General features: G+C 49.8%; 1 protein-coding gene across 8 annotated transcripts in view; it reads right to left on the reverse strand.

The window, feature by feature from the left end:
• Positions 1–18,852, reverse strand: part of LOC134082394 (histone-lysine N-methyltransferase ASH1L-like) — a 33,556-nt gene extending 14,704 nt beyond the window's left edge. For 2 of the 8 annotated variants that reach the window (XM_062538078.1, XM_062538076.1), the window contains exons 1-5: positions 13,692–15,414; positions 8,874–12,759; positions 4,155–4,890; positions 3,450–3,614; positions 1,282–1,376 (exon numbers count right to left, since the gene is read on the reverse strand). In XM_062538078.1, the coding sequence (XP_062394062.1) occupies positions 1,282–1,376; positions 3,450–3,614; positions 4,155–4,890; positions 8,874–12,759; positions 13,692–14,225 (5,416 nt within the window). In that variant the 5' untranslated portion in view covers positions 14,226–15,414. Of the gene's footprint in view, positions 1–1,281; positions 1,377–3,449; positions 3,615–4,154; positions 4,891–8,873; positions 12,760–13,691; positions 15,421–17,433; positions 17,785–18,526 lie in introns of those variants that run through there. The other 6 variants (XM_062538080.1, XM_062538081.1, XM_062538079.1 and 3 more) reach the window with 6 other exon arrangements.
• Positions 18,853–19,593: the final 741 nt, after the last annotated feature.

Consider the following 19,593-nt stretch of genomic DNA (forward strand, 5'->3'; position numbering starts at 1 on the left):
CTTAAAAACCAACCTACCCATGCACTCTTACACAAACAGACACAGGCATACAGACATCCCTCTCTCTCTCACACTAACACACAGACACACATTCAGACAAACACACACAAACACCCCATCCCTTCGATGAACCTTGCTTGACTCTGAAATCCTGCTTTAAGTCACTGAGTTGTCTGAGTCATCCCTGAAGTGCTCTTTTATCTAAATCCACTGAACCCCATCCCCCATCATTAAGCTCCTCAAATGGAAAACAGCTTCTGCCACCATCGCTGCCTCCCCCCCGCCCCCCCCACTCCCCGCTCCCACAAAACACGCCGCCGCCTCAACCCGCTCCCACAAAACACGCCGCTGCACCACAAAACCAGGATTCACAGCCTCAAATATCATGTCAAGTTCACCCGACGCCCACTAAACATATATTCTCACTCTGTGTGTCTCTCTCTCTCTCACACACACACACACACACACACACACACACACACACTAAATCTAGAGTGCGGTGATGGAGGCGCAAGACATAAGTGGATCCACATCATACCTCTAATTAACACAACACACATCAACCCATCAGCAGAAGTGAACAACTCCATCACCATAACGATTCCTCCACCAGAGCATCTCTATCACCAGAGGAACTCCATCACCAAAGCAACTCTATTGCCAAAGCAACTCCATCACCAAAGCAACTCTATTGCCAAAGCAACTCCATCACCAGATCACCTCCATCAGCAGATCACCACCATCTCCCCTCTCACTCAGACACACACACACACACACACACACACACACACACACACACACACACACACACACACACACACACACACACACACACACACACACACAAACTCACAGTACTATCATTACCCACAGAATGTTGAATGTCTGGCCCATTCTTCTGAAGTCTATGGGCTGATGAATACATTGAGCTTTTGGTGCTAAGCGTCTTGCTAACACCACCAAATGGAACCAGTGGCAAAAATATTGAGTTTTCCTATTGCCAGCTCTGGTTTGATAGAGGAATGGGAGACACTTACACTGCCCATGTTATTTTGGCTATAGAGGAACAGAGCTCGGCTGAACTCCCTGAGCTCTGACTGAACTACGCTTTAACAGCTCAGCTACTCAAATGTGCTAAGCGCTCATCTAGCCTGGGTGCTTGTGCCACGTCCAGGCCAGGTGCGGTGGGGCTTGTGCCACGTCCACGCCAGGTGCGGCGCGGGTCTCTGGCTGGCCTACACAAACCCTCTGACCTGCTGTGAAGAGCAGCGAGAGACTCACCCACGTGTATGGGGGCGGGCAGCAGGCCGTAGTCGTGCTCGCCGGGGACGTACTCCAGAGTGTCCCACTGCAGCTGCCGTAGCTGGGTCTCCGGACTACACAGCACAGGAGGAGGAGGAGGAGGAGGAGGAGAGGAGGAGCAGGAGGAGGAGGAGGATGATGAGGAGGAGCAGGAGCAGGAGGAGGAGGAGGAGAGGAGGAGAGAAGGAAGAGGAGGAGCAGGAGGAGGAGGAGAGGAGGATAGGAGGAGCAGGAGCAGGAGGAGGAGGAAGAGGATGAGGAGGAGGAGGAGGAGCAGGAGGAGGAGGAAGAGGATGAGGAGGAAGAGGAGGAGCAGGAGGAGGAGGAGAGGAGGATAGGAGGAGCAGGAGCAGGAGGAGGAGGAAGAGGATGAGGAGGAGGAGGAGGAGCAGGAGGAGGAGGAAGAGGAGGAGGAGGATAGACATAGACAAGGAGAAAGAGCATCAGTGTGACAGCAAAAGTGACAGCAAAACACATGCACGTGTCTGCAAAGGAGATATCGTCAGGATTAGTACAGACTATCAGGACTGCATTATTTACTATGTAATGTCTATATCTGACCAATATCTCCTATATATGTGAAAAAAAAAATTACAAAGCATTGACATTGCAGAATACATTACGTACTCAACAGTGCAGTTGACAGGTTTGATGAATTACTGGGAAGTATGCATGAAATCATGAAATCATTACACTGGACAGAAAGGCTCATCGCTATTCATACAAGGGATGTAATTTGCTACGATAGATTTGGAAAACTGGAGCAACTGCACACACAAGAAGCATGATTACATGACGTCTCCCAGAGACTAATCTGTTTTGGAAATAAAGACCTGAATAAAATACTCAGACATTTCAAGTGATCTCCAGTCAATAGTGCATGTTTAGCTTCGGAATGATCTGGCATGCATCCTTTTAGTGTCAGCTGATCCAGCAAATCGAATTACAAGAGCTCAGAATGGCCATAAGAACTGTTCATTTAATATTCAATGGTTCTCCTCTAAGTCTATGGTTCTCCTTTAAATCTATGGTTCTACTCTAAGTCTATGGTTCTTCTCTAAATCTATAGTTTTACCCTAAGTCTATGATTCTACTCTTAGTCTATGGTTCTCCTCTAAGTCTATGGTTCTCCTCTATATCTATGGTTCTACTCTATGGTTCTTCTCTAAATCTATAGTTTTCCTCTAAGTCTATGGTTCTCCTCTAAGTCTATAGTTCTTCTCTAAGTCTATGGTTCTCCTCTAAGTCTATGGTTTTTCTCTAAGTCTATGGTTCTTCTCTAAGTCTATGGTTCTCCTCTAAGTCTATAGTTCTTCTCTAAGTCTATGGTTCTCCTCTAAGTCTATGGTTCTTCTCTAAGTCTACGGGTCCTCCCTCCTCCTCTAAGTCTTGTGTCTCCTCCTAATCAGCATCAGAATGACATGATGCATTGAGTGTTTGCTTGTTGTTGCCAGTACTCTTTTCTGAAGTTTAACCTCAGATCACATACTGTTCTGCACACACATGAGAGACTCTGTTGATGTCTCATTGTGGTCTGTTGTGTTAGAATTATCTGGGTCATGTTCTTAACCATCATGGTGGCTCTGGTCTCTTCACTTGTGGCTGATATCTTGTGGCGATATGGGGTGCTGGTAGAACAGTGGTTTAGGAATGGGGCTAGAACACAAGAGTTATAGCCTGAAAAAGTTCAATTTCCGACTTTTGTGTCACAATTGTGTCATTGAGCAAGGCACTAGGCACATAACCAAGTTGCTCTAGGGCGAATGGCCCTTGTGATGTAACTAAGCTTTGGGTAGACACGTCTGCTAAATACCTGTATAAATGGGTAGACACGTCTGCTAAATACCTGTATAAATGGGTAGACACGTCTGCTAAATTAATACCTGTATAAATGTACATGAATAAGGTGAGTGTTCAATGTTCATATAGAGCATTGTATGACTGTTTATAGGTGTATGTAGACCATATGATATACAGTATCGTCCATCCTGTGATGGTGTGTACTGTAGGTGTGTTTACGAAGACCACCCTAAGATTGTATGTTATGTATGTTCGCCATCCTGTGATGATGTGCATAGGCTAGATATACGTCTATGGTGATGGTCTACATGACACATATGTGCTAAAAAGCATGACTCAGCACTTACTCATCAGTCTTGTACACATCAGAGTACAGCCCCGCCCTCTCATACTTCTTCTTTGGCGGCTGGGAAATTCCATGACCCCATTGGCTGGCAGACTGTGTGGGTGGGGCTTGATCAGATGGGCCCAAACCAATGAAAGTTTGACTTTTGAACTTGCCACCCTCTACACTAGAGAACAGATGGGATAAATGAACTAGGGTGAGACAGAAGCATCTTCCACGTGAACATGAATATGGAGAGTCACACATTTAACTAGGCTGAGCCTATAGGTATAACCATGCCATAGAAGAGCACATGAGCACATCAACAACAACAACAACAACAACAACATTACATTATAGTATATGCGACTTTTCTCTGTAATAGGCCTATTGGATGAATTATAACTGTATAACATTAAACTAGTTGCTTTAAACATAACAGTCATACAGTGAAACGAATCTCTGACAGCAGCTGAATGCACAGAGGCATTCTGCCCTAATCTGGCCCTCCTCTGGCCTGGGTCCGGGCCGATCCGGGCCCAGCTGCTGTATGGCCTGTGATCAGAGGACAGGAAGTAAACACCCTCCCAGTTATGTCCTCCAACCATTCACTAAACCAGCTGCCTCTAATTAGTGCAACTCTTCATCCGAGTAGATCAGCTGATACAGAAACGAAATCACCTGCGTTAAGTGCACAGCTATAAAAACAAATGTTGTGATTTCTAACCTCTTGCTGGAGAGGTGCTCCGCCGGAGGGAACTCAGCCTTCCTCCCTCCTCCTCCTCCTCCTCCTCCTCCTCCTCCTCCTCGCATTCGTCTGTCCAGCTCATGATGCTCCTCCTCCTCTCTGTCCTCTGCTCCTCCTTGCTCGTAGCACCTCCTTTTCTTCCCTCGCTTGACCGGACCCTGACCCCCCTCCTCCAAAACACCTCCTCCTCCTCCTCCTCCTCCTCCTCCTCCTCTTCCTCCTCCTCCTGCGGCGTGTTTAGGGTGCGAGTCCTGTGTGGTGGCGTGGGGAGGGGGCAGTTGGCAGGGCAGAGGGTACTTCCTGGGCCGCCCAGGACCTCTCTTCTTCACCACGTTGTTGCCGGTCACAGCCTGCCTCTGCATCCTCTTGGCCCGCAGGATCTTGTTGAGGTGGCTCAGGCTGGTCCTGCTGGACCTGGCGCCGCACTCTGGACCAGCCCGGACCCTTGACCCGTAGGAGGACGGAGAGTGGCTCGGTTCAGACAGGGGTCCTGGGAGGCCAGCGTGTTGCCCCACCGGCCTGTAGCTGGACAGCTTTGCCCCTCTGAGAGCCGTAGAGGCAGAGGAGGCAGGAGGCGCGCTCTGCCCAGGGAAGGAGGAGTGTCCATGGGCATGCCTGTGCGCCAGAGAGGCTCTCCGCTGATGCACACCATGCTGCAGGTGAACCCCATTCTCTAAAACTTCAGCCAAGTCCGAATCTGGGCTTGCTTCTCTCCCTGACAAACGGAAAGAAAGAAAGAAAGAAAGAAAGAAAGAAAGAGAGAAAGAAAGAGGAAAGAAAGAGAAAAGCAAAGAAGTCATTACTAAAAGTATTTTTCTTCAACATATGTTCAACTATCCAACACTACACATTCTAATCTTCTGTTCGCTATTGTACCAGGTGTACCAGGGAACAGCTCATAATCTTGTTACTGCACAATCAAGACTGCAGTTGTATCCACTGGAGCACACAGTAACTCTACCTTTAACAAAACGTTAACGGCCTTGAGAGTCTGAAACGTGGTAGAAGTTAATACCAATGCATTAGATCCACAGGACTTCTCACAAATAGTGACCTTCTGCACAAGAGCGATAAAATACCGCATTTTTACAGTGCATTGAAGGAGCCAACCGGGAGGCCAGCGCAAAGCCTGATGGGTATTACATTTATACAAACTCAGAACTGCTTGGGAAAGGGAGAGTCATCAATCTTACTGACTTTATACCAGGAGAAGAGAGAGAGAGAGAGAGAGAGATAGAGAGCAAAGGAGAGACTGACAGAGAGAGAGAGAGAGAGAGAGAGAGAGAGAGAGCAAAGGAGAGACTGACAGAGAAAAAAGAAAGAGAGAAAAAAACAGGAAATGAATAGGAGAGTGAAGCATGCTGTTGGAGAAGCGAGAGTGAAAAGAAGGAAAGAGAAAGAGGAAAAAACATACTGTGTGTGTGTGTGTGTGTGTGTGTGTGTGTGCGTGTGCGTGTGCGCGCGAGGTATACAGAGATGAGTTAATGAAAAAAGCAGCCAGTTGTCTACACTAACCTTCAGCACAAATAATTAGAAACAGCACGGCTAAAGCGCTGAAAGAGTCTCCTCTGTAGCGTGAGCTCAGAGGTCCACAGCACTGCACAGTTAAGACTCTCATCTGAACGCCACGCCACTAACAGCACTGCACAGTTAAGACTCTCTTCTGAACGCCACGCCACTAACAACACTGCACAGCTAAGACTCTCATCTGAACGCCACAACACTGCACAGTTAAGACTCTCATCTGAACGCCACAACACTGCACAGTTAAGACTCTCTTCTGAACGCCACGCCACTAACAACACTGCACAGTTAAGACTCTCTTCTGAACGCCACGCCACTAACAACACTGCACAGCTAAGACTCTCATCTGAACGCCACAGCACTGCACAGCTAAGACTCTCTTCTGAACGCCACAACACTGCACAGTTAAGACTCTCATCTGAACGCCACGCCACTAGCATGCCTGCAACACACTGAGGTACACCAATTTCCTGTGCAAAACCCATATCCTCCATCAACATCAATCGGCAACAGGAAACTTTGTTACATAATCAATACGCCTGGCTGATGTTTCTGAGTGAGTGTGTGTGTGTGTGTGTTCTGTGTTTTGTGACGAGGACAAGAGGTGTGTGTGTGTGTGTGTGTGTGTGTGCAATATGAAAAGGTAAAGGGTTGTGTGTGTATGGAGATGGGGGAGGGGGGCTTGAGGCACATATGATTTCACTTAGCTCATGTGTCCATGCCAAAAATATTCTGTCCCTCTCAAAAGCAACTCTCTCTCTCTGTCCTTCTCTCTCCCACTGTCCCGACTCTCTCCTCTCCTCTTTCACTCTTTTCCTCTCTTTTTTCTCATCATCTCTCTCTCCACCCTGGCATCCTGTCCTCTCTCACTCCTCTCTCCCTCTGTCCCAACCCTCTCCTCTCTCTTTCACTCTTTTTTCTCATCATCTCTCTCTCTCTCTCTCTCTTTCTCTCCCGTCTGGCATCTTCTCCTTTCTCTCTCCTCTCTCCGTTTTCCTTTTCTTCCCTCAGATTAAATTTCAATTGTACATTTCCATCCACAAATGTCTCTCCGTCTCCTTTTCCTCTCGTTCCCCCTTCGCTCCGTCTCTTTCTTCTCTCTCCACCACATGAGTCTCGCTCCGCAGCCTGCCCACTCCTCTTGTGTTTGTCCTCTCCAACTCAAACACACTGATGTGTCTTGGCTCGCCACACACACTCGCACCAGGCCAGCCTTTTAAAAAGGCATATTTTGGCTGACTTTCGACAGTAAGTATATTATTCATAATCCTGAGTTTTATAGGTCTTGTGGTGCGCTTGCCGTGGGGAGTCCTTCTGTCTGCCAGGTCACAGCAAAGTGCTGGGAGTGTAAGGGTGGGTCATTGAGTGAACACACACACACACACACACACACACACTAATCAGACAGACACTGACACTGGAGTGGACACTCTCCCTATACACTCTGGCTCTGGCTGCCTCAATTCATATCATGAGTGACTGAAGCTGTTCGTATTTTTATGCATGTTGCATGTGTGTGCGTGTGTGTGTGTGTGTGTGTGTGTGTGTGTGTGTGTGTGTGTGTGTGTGTGTGTGTGTGTGTGTGTGTGTGTGTGTGTGTGTGTGTGTGTGTGCCTGCATGTGAGTGTGTGTGTGTGTGTGTGTTCCTGTGATTGCATGCTGACTATTCTATTGCAGGACTTCAGCAGAGTGTGAAACAGTGCCTCTTACATAATGTCTTTTCCAGGCTACAGACCTGATAAGAATGTGAAAGCAGCTTCATCTCATCTGCAGCACATGCTAGGGACAGATTTAAATGATGGCCTCTTAAATACAAAACAGACGTTTTGCCGTTATCTCACCGTGTACAGCAGTAGAGATAGCAGGCAGTAACAACGAACAGATCTTTCCCTAACAGAAGAGAACAAAGTTGGAGCAAGGCTGGAGCTGAGCCTAAGTAAACTGTTATCCAGTATCTTCTCTTCCCTTTGTGTCTATGCTCGTTAAAACTCTGGGCCAGACTCAGAGCTGAAGGAGACATATGAAGCTGGTTAGAAGAGATGGCTTGGCCATCACCCAGGGACTTCATTTAGTAAATGACTGCCATCAGCTGAGTGATTACGGCATAGCAGTATATTCTGAGATTGGTGAAAACACACATTCTCTCGACCCACCCTTCTGTGCAGCAGAGTGTGTAGCATAACATTTCAAGCAGCAAATCTTCTAGTGCACACACACACACACACACACACACACACACACACCTGAGTTACCCAGACACAGACCCAGACACACTCACTGCCTCATTTTCTCATGAGTGTGTGACCTTAAAGCGAACCCAGTAATCCTCTCTTCAAGCAAGATTACAACCACTTTCTGGTCCATTCACTAGAGCACACACACACACACACACACACATGCACCCAACCACACACCCACCCACACACACACACACACACAGACACAGTACTACTCAACAGCACCACTCTTCACAAGTGTGTGCGACTGGGAGTAGTGTCATAGTAGCTGTCACTACTCTCTCCAAGCCCAGAGGGACACACACACTCCGCTCACAGCAACCCTGAGTGGATCTGGGACCCTAACTGGCTCCGCCTGGGCTACTGCAGGAGAGTGGAGGCACTCTGCACTGGGCTCTTCTCTGCTGTTTGGTCAATGAGGAGAACAAGATCCCTCCCCACCTCTTGGCTCTGTGCTTGCTTTTAGACTAAACACTGACAGACTTTTGGGAAGATTTGCGAAAGATTGTAGTCTTTTGAGTAAAGCTTGAATGAGGAGCATAAGTTAAAAGACTACAATCTTTCAAGAATCTTTAACAAATCTTGTCAAAGTCTGTCAGTGTAAGGTAGGCTTAAGAAAGAGAAGCATGTGAAATAAAATAAACTTGAGTCACATATGGCATAGTAGACCACAGGAAACAGATAACGTTTTTTTTACTCCCACGCTGTGCAAAGTACTACAGAATTATGGCACTAACAATACAGTCTTTCTGTGAGCAACCCACCTCACTCACACACACAAACAATTTAACAAGCTTGCAAGACACCCACACCTAAATATCTCTATCAAAGGTCTTATGAATATTGTTCATAATTACTGTTTAAAATTCCAATTTCACACCCTCTCAACATCACAGCGGGGTTGTAAGCACCCAGTTGGCTGGCAGGATGGGCTCACCTGTCTCCGTGGTTTTAGGTGGCGTGGGCCGATCTCTCCTGTGTGTCCGGCTCGCTCCCGAGATCCCCTCTGTGCTGCCGCTGCTCACCGCCCAGCTGCCCAACCTGCCGGCCGCCCCCTGGCTGAAGGCGTTGGTGAACAGGTTAACGTGGTGAGGTCGGGGGAGGCCCGACGCCGAGCCGGTCTTCGCTGACGACGACGACAACGACAACGACACCTCGGGGTCTTCTTCCTCGCTCTCCGAGTCGAGAGAGGAGTCTCCCGCTTTCCCCTCCGCCTGCTCCTCGCTGGGGTTCGGGAGTAGCCCGCCTTTCAGCCAGGGCTTGTGGAGGAAGCCTCCCCTGCCTCCACTGGCAGTCGGGAATGTCTTGGAGGATCCCGTCCAGCTCAGACTGGCCTCCTTGAACACGCGGCTCTCGCTGACGGAGGGAGAGGAGAAGGAGGAGGAGGAGTCGGGGGCGGGGGGCGGAGGCACGAAGCCGCGGTTGAGCGAGGAGCCGTACCTGTGCCGCCACTGGGACCCCATCGCCTCTTTAAAATCCGAACTTCTCGTCTCCGTCTTGTCCGAGCCACCGGCAGCGTCGCACTCTCCCCCTCGGTCCTCCGGCCCGCGCTCCGCGTGCCTGTGTCTGTGCTTACGCTTGCACTCTGTGGGCCAGAAGTAGCTGGACTCCGAGGAGGAGAACCCTGGATACAACACAGGCGACCGCACACCCTCCCCACCGCAGTCCTGCCGCATCAGCTTATGCTTCTTCTTGTGCAGCTTGGACGGATGCACAAAGACAGGGTAGGCGTGGTGAGGGTGTGTGTACGAGGGGTGAGAGGGGAAAGCGGGCGAATGCTCTGACTGTGTGTAAAGGCCTTCACTGGAGGGGTAGCGCTTGTAGTAGCCGAGCCCCACGGGGGAGGCATACGGGACGCGGTGCGGGGTGCGGTAGTACCCAGTCTGGGAGAGGGGGAACCCAAGACCCTGCAAAAGCGAGACATCCGACGGAGACACCTCTCGGAACTGGGCGGGGTGCGCGGGGTGCGCGGGGTGCGCGGGGTGCGCGGAGTGCTTCTTCTTCAGCTCCGGCTTCCTGACGTAGTGCAGCGAGTCGTACGGGCAGGCCAGGTGGGGCGAGTAGTACCCGCTGAAGTTGATCTGGAAGATGGTGGGCAGCAGGTTCTGGGGAATACAGTGGTGGGGGTGGGAGTGGCGCCCGGCTCCCATGCTGCCCCCCCCACTGCCCCCCCCAGCGCCGCTCCCCTCCCCGTCCAGCGCGGCGCTGGGCACGCTCCGCTGATGCACCAGGTGGACGTTGCTGAGCCGCACGATGAGCTTGTCCACCTCCACCAGGAAGTCTGGGTCCTGCCGGCCGGCCTTCAGCTGCAGGTACTTCCTCTTGCACCGGTGCTTCTGGCCCTTGAGCTTGTAGCCGGAGCAGCTGTGCACGCGGCCCTTGCTCTTGTGCTTGTGCTTCTCCCGCTGGTCCTCTGCGGGGGCGGGAGGGGACCTCGGCGGCTGCGTCCAGGGGTAGCGGGCCGGTCCCGTGGCTATGGTGACAGAGTTCTCACGACCCCTGTGAGGAGTGACCCCAAACGTCCACCTGGGACACCGGGCGTCTGAGGCGAGACTCGCCGCACCTCTTCCCAAGGCCACGCCTCCAACGTCCCTGCCGCCCGCCACCGCCCTCTCCACCCAGTCCCACATGCTGCTGTCCGTCCCCACGCTGCTGTCGCTCGGCAACGCCTCGCTCAGCGGGGAGAGAGTGGCGTCTTTGAACTCATTCAGCGACGATGCGGACAGCGGGGAAGAGGACAGGGACGTCTTGCGGTCGCGCCGTAGCTGCGGCTGCTCCCTGTAAGAGGACGACTTCTTCTGAGAGTGGGCCAAGAAAGAGGAAGTGTTCTGGAAAAGGGAAGCACCTGTGGAAGATGGCGTGTGGGAAAACAGTGCTTTTGATTGGTTCAGGGCAATGGCACTTTGGCTTTTGGAGGAGGGGTTGCTGAAGAGACCGCCTGCTTCGGCCGATTGCGAGCCGGAGCTGAAGCTGCTCAGCGGCAGGGAGTAATCTTGAGAGAAGCCGAATTTGGAATCTCCGTTTGGCACTTTTGGCTTGCGTCCTCTTCGCTTGCCTATGTAGATTGTCCCTTTCTTGCTGACGTTGATTTGTGGACCCAGTTTTCCACCAAAGGAGGCTGCCAGAGAGGGCATGGAGGCTGCAGGGGATGGGTCTGAGCCACACATCCCTCCCGGCTTCTTACTGCTGGCCGACTCCGCTCTCTCGCCTTCCCCCTGTCCTGATAACAGCTGATTTAAGACCCATTTCCGTCTCTTTGTCCTCATTTTGTTGATCTTACCAATAATAGACTTCATCATTAGCTGCCCACTGCCCTTTGAACAGGACTGTCCATTTCCTTCGCAGGCCTCTTGGGAATCTCTGAGTGTGTCTCCGTTTGATGGATACTTGAGAGGCGGCGGGGGCTCCGAGCTGGGGGTCGGAGATAAAAGCTTTGGACGACCCCGTGTCCTCTTCAGGCTGATCGGAGGGGGGGTCACTTTCTTCTCGGAGGACGTTGCCGTCGTGCCCCTCTCCTCCTCTGCAGTGCTGGCCGGGGAAGCGCTGTGTTTGTGAGGGCCTGCAGGTGGCGCAGGCACGCTCGATCTGCTCGGGTCCAGCCTCGGCCGCCCCCTCTTCCTCGGCTGGGCGGCAGGAAACCGACTGCACTTGGGTGGTCTGCCAACCGGCCGACGGGGCGGCGCCGCTTTGGCCACCTGCTGGGGGGACGAGCTGTCGGATACGACGCTGGCGCTCCTGTCCGGCGTCTGGGCCTGATGCGGCGCCGCCCGTGTCCAGCGCGGGCAGCGGCCCTTGCGCTTCTTCAGCGGCCGGCTGTCCTGCTCGGGCGACGGGCATTTAGCGGGGGCGGCGGGCGGAACACGGTCCTGCTGCAGGGCACCCCTCCTGCCCTGGGCACTCGCGGCTCCCCTGCTGCCAGCACCGTCTACTTTCATTTGTTCAGAGGCAACTGTTGGCTTATTTACACTCAAGTCTTTTGGATTATCTGCGCCTGTGTTATCCTTCCACGGCGCAGATCCAAGGCTTCCTTCGCACAGACTGGCGATACATCCACTGGTTGGGCTGGTCAGGGAGGAGGCAGTATCCCTCTCCCCCGCAGGCACTTGTCCATTGCTTTGGTCTGAATGTATGGTGGCCACGGGGGACAGCGCAAGGGAATGTGGTTTACCACCAGAGCTCTTATTGCTGTGTGCTGCCGTCATGGGTGATGAAGTGCCTGTGTTACTCACTGACAGAGAGATGCTTTTGCTAGTGTCTTCAGCCTTGTCTCTCTCTGCAGCTCCAGTCTTCCCCTGGGAAGAAGGCAAGAGCTTACCCTGGTCATTATCCACGTCTGTGAGGGAAGCAGGAGCAACGCTTGCGTCTGAGAGAGCGGGGATAGAGCATGGGAGGAGCGGGGAAGACCTATCGGCGCTGTTTCCCACAGAGGAGACGTGGGAATCTGTGAGATGGTGCAGTTTGCAGGCCCTGGCTTTCTGGTGTTTTAAGCGGTTGATGTTGGAGGTGGCATTGCGTTTGTTGAGCTTCTCGGCACCGGCTGATGGGTTGCCCTGGCAGGAGCCGGTGCCTTTATCGTCTCTCAGAGCGCCCCCGTTGGTGACCTTGGCGCCCCCGTTGGTGACCTTGGCGCCCTCTTGCACAGCGGAGTGCTGCTTGGTAGGGGAGGGCGGGGAGGCAGCAGGTGTTGGGGAGAGGGAACTCGAGGGAGGGGACTCTCCTGTTTTGCCAGCACCAGATAACTTATTCCCATTTTCATTTAGCTTTGGGGGGCCCTCCGAGAAATGGTCCTTCATCCCTGCCTTGTGTGCCAACTTTGGAGGAGCCTGCAGAGAAATAAAGCAGATATTTTCACAATTTAACAATTCTGAAGGGAAATGACTCACTGTTGAACAGGGGAACCAAAGACAGGGGATTACATTTTCCATAAATGGAAGTTTAATAAAACACAGATTTGCATTCATACACACAATGACCTCCAAGGGGGTGACTTTGAGTAAGGTTTTCACCTACTTCCCTCACACCACGTGACCATTTATTCAGGATACTATTTGATGGCAATTACACATCTTACACAATAAGTGTAAAAGACTGACAGGCTGTCAGAGAGAGAGAGAGAAAGAGAGAGAGAAAAAAAACCTTCTATCTTCACAATGAGGACAAGTTGAGCAACTGTCAAACTGACACCAAATGAGATTAAAAAGAAATGGGCACGAAGCTGAGGAGTGAAGGCTCAGAAATGCAGATGAGGTTGCTCAGTTAGAGACACACAGAGTGAAAAGGGGAGCGAGACAGAGAGAGGACAGAGAGAAAGGGAGGCAGACAGACAGAGAGAAAAGGGGGGAGAGAGAGAAACGAGAGCAGGTACAGACAGCGAGGTAAAAATAGGCTCTGGAGAGACAAGGCTATTGGTGGCTATAAATTGCTCCTAACAGAAATGAGAGGTTCCAACATTTATTGTGCTGCTTGATTTGTGTGTTATTTTTATGGCTCATAAAATTCAAAGGAAGTGTAATAACACGAGTTCATGGCCACAGGCATCTCGGAAACGCCACCTGAAGTTTACAGCGACTGTTTACGGAACGCTGCGCATCAGCTCTTTGTCTCGAGCTCCAGCGCCACCGTAGATGAGTCAACGCCTGATTTTACGGTCTTGCTGATTAGGCCACAATGACGCAATCCTATCTCACTGTTGTCCTACTTCCACGACTTAGCTTTTGTGATTTGAGGGGGGGGTTTAGAAGAGGCACACTCTTACCCTCTTTGCTGGCAAAGACACAGGAGCCTCGGCCGTGGTGGTGGATGTGTCCGCGACGTTTGTTGGCGATGGCGAGCACGACAGCGCTGTTGATGCCAAACTGGAGCTCGGGTCAGAGATCACGCCATCTTTCCTCCTCATGGGGCTCTGTGATTGGTTAGCTCCTGTGACCTCATTCCTGGCCCCGCCTCTTCCCCCACCTTGACTGCCACTCCCACTGCCACGCCCTGGCCTCAGCGAAGTCCTTATGTGTGGGCGGCACACGTAGTTCTCCAGTATCTTGGGCGGCTTCTTCGTCCGCTTTGTTCCGAGCCCAATCTTCAGCTTGACACAGCCCTCAGAGTAATCAGCCTCTTTAACAGAAAACTCCTGTCCTCCCTCAGCCCTGCTGCCCCCGGTGGCAGCCTCCGGCGTTGCGTCTTCTCCCTCAGTCTCTCCTGCCATCTCCCGCTCCCGTTGGTCCTCTTCCTTAGGCAACTCCTGTGCAGTATCTACCAAGGGCAGAGGAGGACATGTGAGTGACCAGCCCTTCATTCCTGGGCCTGGGCGTCAGCTCTTGGTGGGATGGAGGAGGCCGAGTACAGCTGCTCTCTCAGTGACAGGCTAGCTATGATGAGGGGCCTCGAGAGGCGATGAGAACACGGACAGAGGGAGTTATGCTGAAGACGAATGAAAGATTAAGGCCTCCGTTGAATGACAGATGGGGTTGATGATGGAAAAGAGGACAAACAAAGCAAAAACATGTCAGCAGTATTATATTGTCAGGCAATGTTTCTTCATGCAATAACAGCATATGAAATGTTAAGCTGTTCCACTAAATGGAAGTTATAGATGTTCAAAACAGCTTTAAGACTATATAATGATTTGAAATGCACTGTCGGCGTACATATATGGCATTACATAGCCTACATTTTCAGCAACAGCAAATCAGGTCAAGACACAGTTGTAGGAGTCGGGTCAGAATATAACACCAAAGGCAAAGCACGGTCATCTACCCAAAGTTAAGCTACTGTGAAACTAAAAGCCCACACATTTTTCTCCTGTGAGAAGGACCACGGGCTAAAGAATCTCTCTGGTGACTTGTCCGAAAAGCAGGTGCTTTCCCCGCATAGGCTGAGGTCATTCTGCCTATGATTCAGAATGATGACCTCAGCGTATAAAGCGACTCAGGGGACCCATCAGACCCAGAAGCCATTTCCTAAATAACGACAGAGTCAGCCCGGCCCGGCCCGGCCCGCCGCACACACACACACAGCCGTAGCCTAGGGCACTACCTCTGCACAAATTACACTCATCTACAACCAACTTACTTACAAAGTCAATGTCACAAAGTACTTCCAAGAGCAGGAGAGCCAAACGCATCCATTAGGGGCTGCATGTGGAGTGAGGAAGTGGCACGGCGTTGACTAGATGGAGAGAATGGAGCCTCTCACTCTGGATGTGAAGGGCCTCTTTCCCCCAGAGCCCTACTGACTGCCTGCTTCTCTCTGTCCATGGCTATTACTCACGAGTCGGCCTGCTCCCTTTCTCCTCTCCTCCCTCTCTCCTCTCCTCTCTTTTCCTACTTCTATTCACTGCTCTCTCTTCCTCTCTTCTCCCTCCCTCTCCTCTCTCTCTCATCCTCTCTTTTCCTCTCCCCTCCTCTTGTTCACTCTCTCTTTCCTCTCCTCCACTCACGCCCATACTTCACTGCTCTCCAACTCCCTCACCACCAGTCTCAGCCCTATCAATCACCCTCTACCTCCCACTCTCTGCTCACCCACTCTCTCCCCTCTTTTGCTCATTACTTCCTCTTACTCTCTTCCTCTGCTCTCTCTCTCTCTCTCTCTTTCTCTGTCCTCTGTACTCAGTCCCAATCTTCACTCACTTTGAAACTGCTCTCAGTTTGCTTCAGTGTGAAGTCACCACTGTTTCCATTTACCTTCTCACGTTTGAAGCGCCATATAAGTAGTGGTCAGTTTGGGCTCCGACTTGTTAATCAAAACCATGCCTCGCTTATTTTCTTTCTTACTCAACATTTCATTCATTCCTCTCCCCCCCACACTGCCCTTCACTGAGGAAGGCAATTCATATTTTTGGAAGCAGGCTAAACCAGACTTTTGGAAATGTGCTTCAGCTTTGCCTCATCTGTGTGGAACTGAGTGTGACATTTTTAGCTGATCCTTATTAAGACATCAGATAAAATGCAATTCCATCGAGCTGAGTTCACACACCACACAGAGGCAGCACAGCCACTGCTTCCCCCTCTCCAGGCCTGCCAGCTTTTTATCTCAACCCCTATCTCTCCCAGAGCCAGTTAAAAACACTGCCAAGACACACACGCTATCCTTCCCTCGCGCCCACTGCTTCAGAGTTTCATGTTTTTTTCCTACTGAAACACACCCATTCATTCTTCCTGTCTCTAGAGTCATATCAAACTATCTTACATCTGTCTTTTTACAAACTCACATTCTTCAGCCCTCCATTGGGAAATAAAGACAAAGTTTCATTGTTTTGTTCCTCTTCTGTCCTCTCTTAGTTCTCCACCTTGCATGATTTCAACATGCTCACAACACACACTCTCCTTATCTTCCCTTCCAAATCCAAATCTTGCCCCAGATCTATTCAGCTTGACTTCAACTCAACCATGGCTGACAACTATGATACAACAAACAAGCTCTAACATCACACACACCGTATACTCCGATACGGGCGGGAAAGTAAATACTAGTGTACCGGATGCTCCCTACTGGCTAAATCTCTCTCTCCCCTCAACTGTATCTTACAATCTGACTGAAAGATAGACAACAGCAAATCAGTGAGGTGAGAATTGAAAACACAGGTGGACAGTCCCCTTCTCAGATGCATCATCCTTCTACTGAGAGAGTATACTGAGCCAGTCATGTAGCACAGCCTTGATGTTATATAAATACGGTAGCATCACAGGGGGCAGAAAGCAGCTATTTGGCTCTTAGTGACAATTGCAATGACAACTAACAGATGCCCTTTAGCTGAGCAATGAGACAAGCACATCCCCACCTCATCATTGACCTAGATAGAGGGGGGGGGGGGGGGGGAGAAAGTCCAAAAATAGAGGCAGAGAAGAGACAGACAGAGAGAGGTATGGCTACTCGAAGGAGAGGGAAACGAAACAGCATGGGTGAACTGGGGTTCAATCAATAACACATAGTCTCACTACAACACAGAGGAAAACACCGATGACGTGCACGCAGGCTCAAAACTTGGGAAAGAAAGTGATGGTAGCCTACAGCCAAATAATTCCCGGATTTGAGACGGCGAGATCATGCGTAATTAACCAAACGGGAGAAAATGGGGAGAACATGTTAACTCTGACAGGTTGATGGAAAGGAGGGAGACAATTATTGAGGAGCATGATGCGAAGAAGCGCTATCATTTAATTCCCTTAGATAGAGAGTGGGTGGGAATGAGTCAGATCACTTACTGTCACTAAGCCTAATAATCGCATCATTGCCCATATTTAGAGTCATTAATGACAACACAATTACCCCGCATAACAACAACATCTCTATCCAAAACACCATCTCAAAGACTACAGCCTATCGGAGCATTCAGTCTTGAATGAACCAGATTCTCATCCAGGTTTGCCATGCTTGCCTGTTAGGCTACCGTTTATAAATAAGTTACGCCATTTCACTTGCAGTGCGTAGCCATACTCTACGTGAAGGCAATAGTCAAAGCAAAATTCCGGACATAGCATCAGTTTCAGAAATCGTTGCCTTACCCGTGCAGTTAAATAAACGAGAACAGCTCACATGAGGGAGAGAATGTATGTGCTTAAGTCCATTCCGTGTTACAGTGGATTAATAAAACACATTGTGCAACAGCACACTCTCTCCTCCCTCCCACTCCTCGCTCTCTCCCCCTCGCTCCATCTCTTGCGCAGTTGTTTTACATCAAAAGCGTGGTCGTACATTGTGTACCGAGATCTCCACCACGTTGGCAGGCAGATATGGATTGAGGAGGAGGGATGAACTGGACGGTTAAGTCCTGCATAGCTTCCGTGCAATAACTACTGAGTAAATGTGTGTTATGACAAGTTTCGTAAACAACTCAAAGAAGTGATTTCTTGCTGTGCGTCTAGTATCGGCTTAACTGATTCCGACGCAGTTAATTATAGGCCCGCTGGTTACTTAGTCGTGTCAGAGAATAGGGTATTCATGGATATTCTCAGTCTTTAAATCATAGGATACTTCGATCTCAAGACTAGCTACCGTACACAACAGAGGCCGCTCAAGATAGGCTACAGCCTCCCTCGACGGCTTGTAGGTCGCAGCCAATTCGAGCAAAGACGAAGAAAACAGACAAGTCAGGGACAGTTATAACCGCTCAGATACGACTGTGGACTTGTCGAGCTACTGCATCCTTAAGTGTCACCTATAAGGTCAGAAATGGGAACCGAGAGAAACACATTTCGCAAAAAGTCGTTGACGAAGTGCACTAATGGCCTATTTGGACTTACTCAGTGAACTTAAGACTTCTATTTCCTTCTGCAATTGATAGTCAAAGCATAGAAAGGTAACAGATTAACTAGAGGTTTAATTCAATAACCTGCACAGATTGTTTATGTGTCTTATAGGCTATTATCCTTTGAAACGCAAAACGGATCTGTCCTGCGATCGTCCGCATGCGATCTGCAGGTGAGATGCGCCAAATTCCATCGTCTTCTGGAATCGCTGAACACCTCGACTAAAACGTCAGAAAAGTCGCAAGTGTCAGAAAAACATCGGTGCCCAGGAGTGCACCACTTCCCTGAACACCGTGGTAGCTTGCTTAAATGACACCAAAATAGACATTAAAAAAATGTGATAACACACCCTCAAACAAAACGGGAATTAGTGGCCGAGGGGCGCATCTTAGTGCAAAAAAGTAAGGCACTTGGAAACGTAACGAAATGATGACTGCAAAGTATCAACAAGATGGCGGCGACATCAGCGAATTAGGATCCAATTTTGATCTATCCCTCGTGCTGCCCCCCTCTCCCCGGACGCACCTCGGTCCTCCGGTGTCCGTAAGAGAGCTTAACGGCGAGCTCCCATAGCCGCGGAGGGCTAAACTGAGCCGAGCGGTGCAGACAGTCACTCTGATCCGGCGTCCGTGGTCTCCGAGCCCTGACCTAATCGATCATAATAAACACGGGACCCCAAGCGAACGCCGTGACATTCACCGCTCTCCCGGTGTTTGCTTGTTTGTTTGTGAGCGCGCGTTTTGTGTATGTAGGCCTACTGTAGGCTGGATGGGGGCGTTGAAAATCCATGATATTTTAAGCATTTGAATATAATTTTCAAATCTCTTTAATGGCATGATTTTTTTTTAAACATCTGACCATCCATTATCCATAGAATTGAGAGAGTATTAACCAACAACAGCTTGGTGCAGAAAAACTTTGTAGCCTATGGCTGCCTCATTTTTCCATTGAACAATATTGTTGTATGAATTCTAGGCTACACTATGATGTATTGTTTATATTAATAAAATAGTTATTTATATCCACATGCCAGATTTATGAGTATTAATTTATGTTCCTGTGTGGACAATACCCTCACTCAAGTATCTGAATATAATCTCTGTATGTAATAGAGGAGGATAAATAATTAGATGACCCTTTGAGTTTGAACACATGACGTTTACCAACAATGGCCGGGTTTCCCAAACACGTTAAGAAGCTCTTAAGTGCTAAGAACTTCTTAGGAGCGTTGTAAGAATGTTCTAAGAACGCTCCTAAAAAGTTCTTAGCACTTAAGAGCTTCTTAACGATTCTGGGAAACCCGGCCAATGTCTGAATGATCCCAGTCCTCTTGGCCTTCAATACATTGCATGTGATGTAAAATAACTGAAATGAACATTTATTGAGTGTATATCCTGTGCAATCTTCTTATTACAT

The sequence above is a fragment of the Sardina pilchardus genome, chromosome 6 (assembly GCF_963854185.1).
Source record: "Sardina pilchardus chromosome 6, fSarPil1.1, whole genome shotgun sequence".
NCBI lineage: Eukaryota > Metazoa > Chordata > Actinopteri > Clupeiformes > Clupeidae > Sardina > Sardina pilchardus.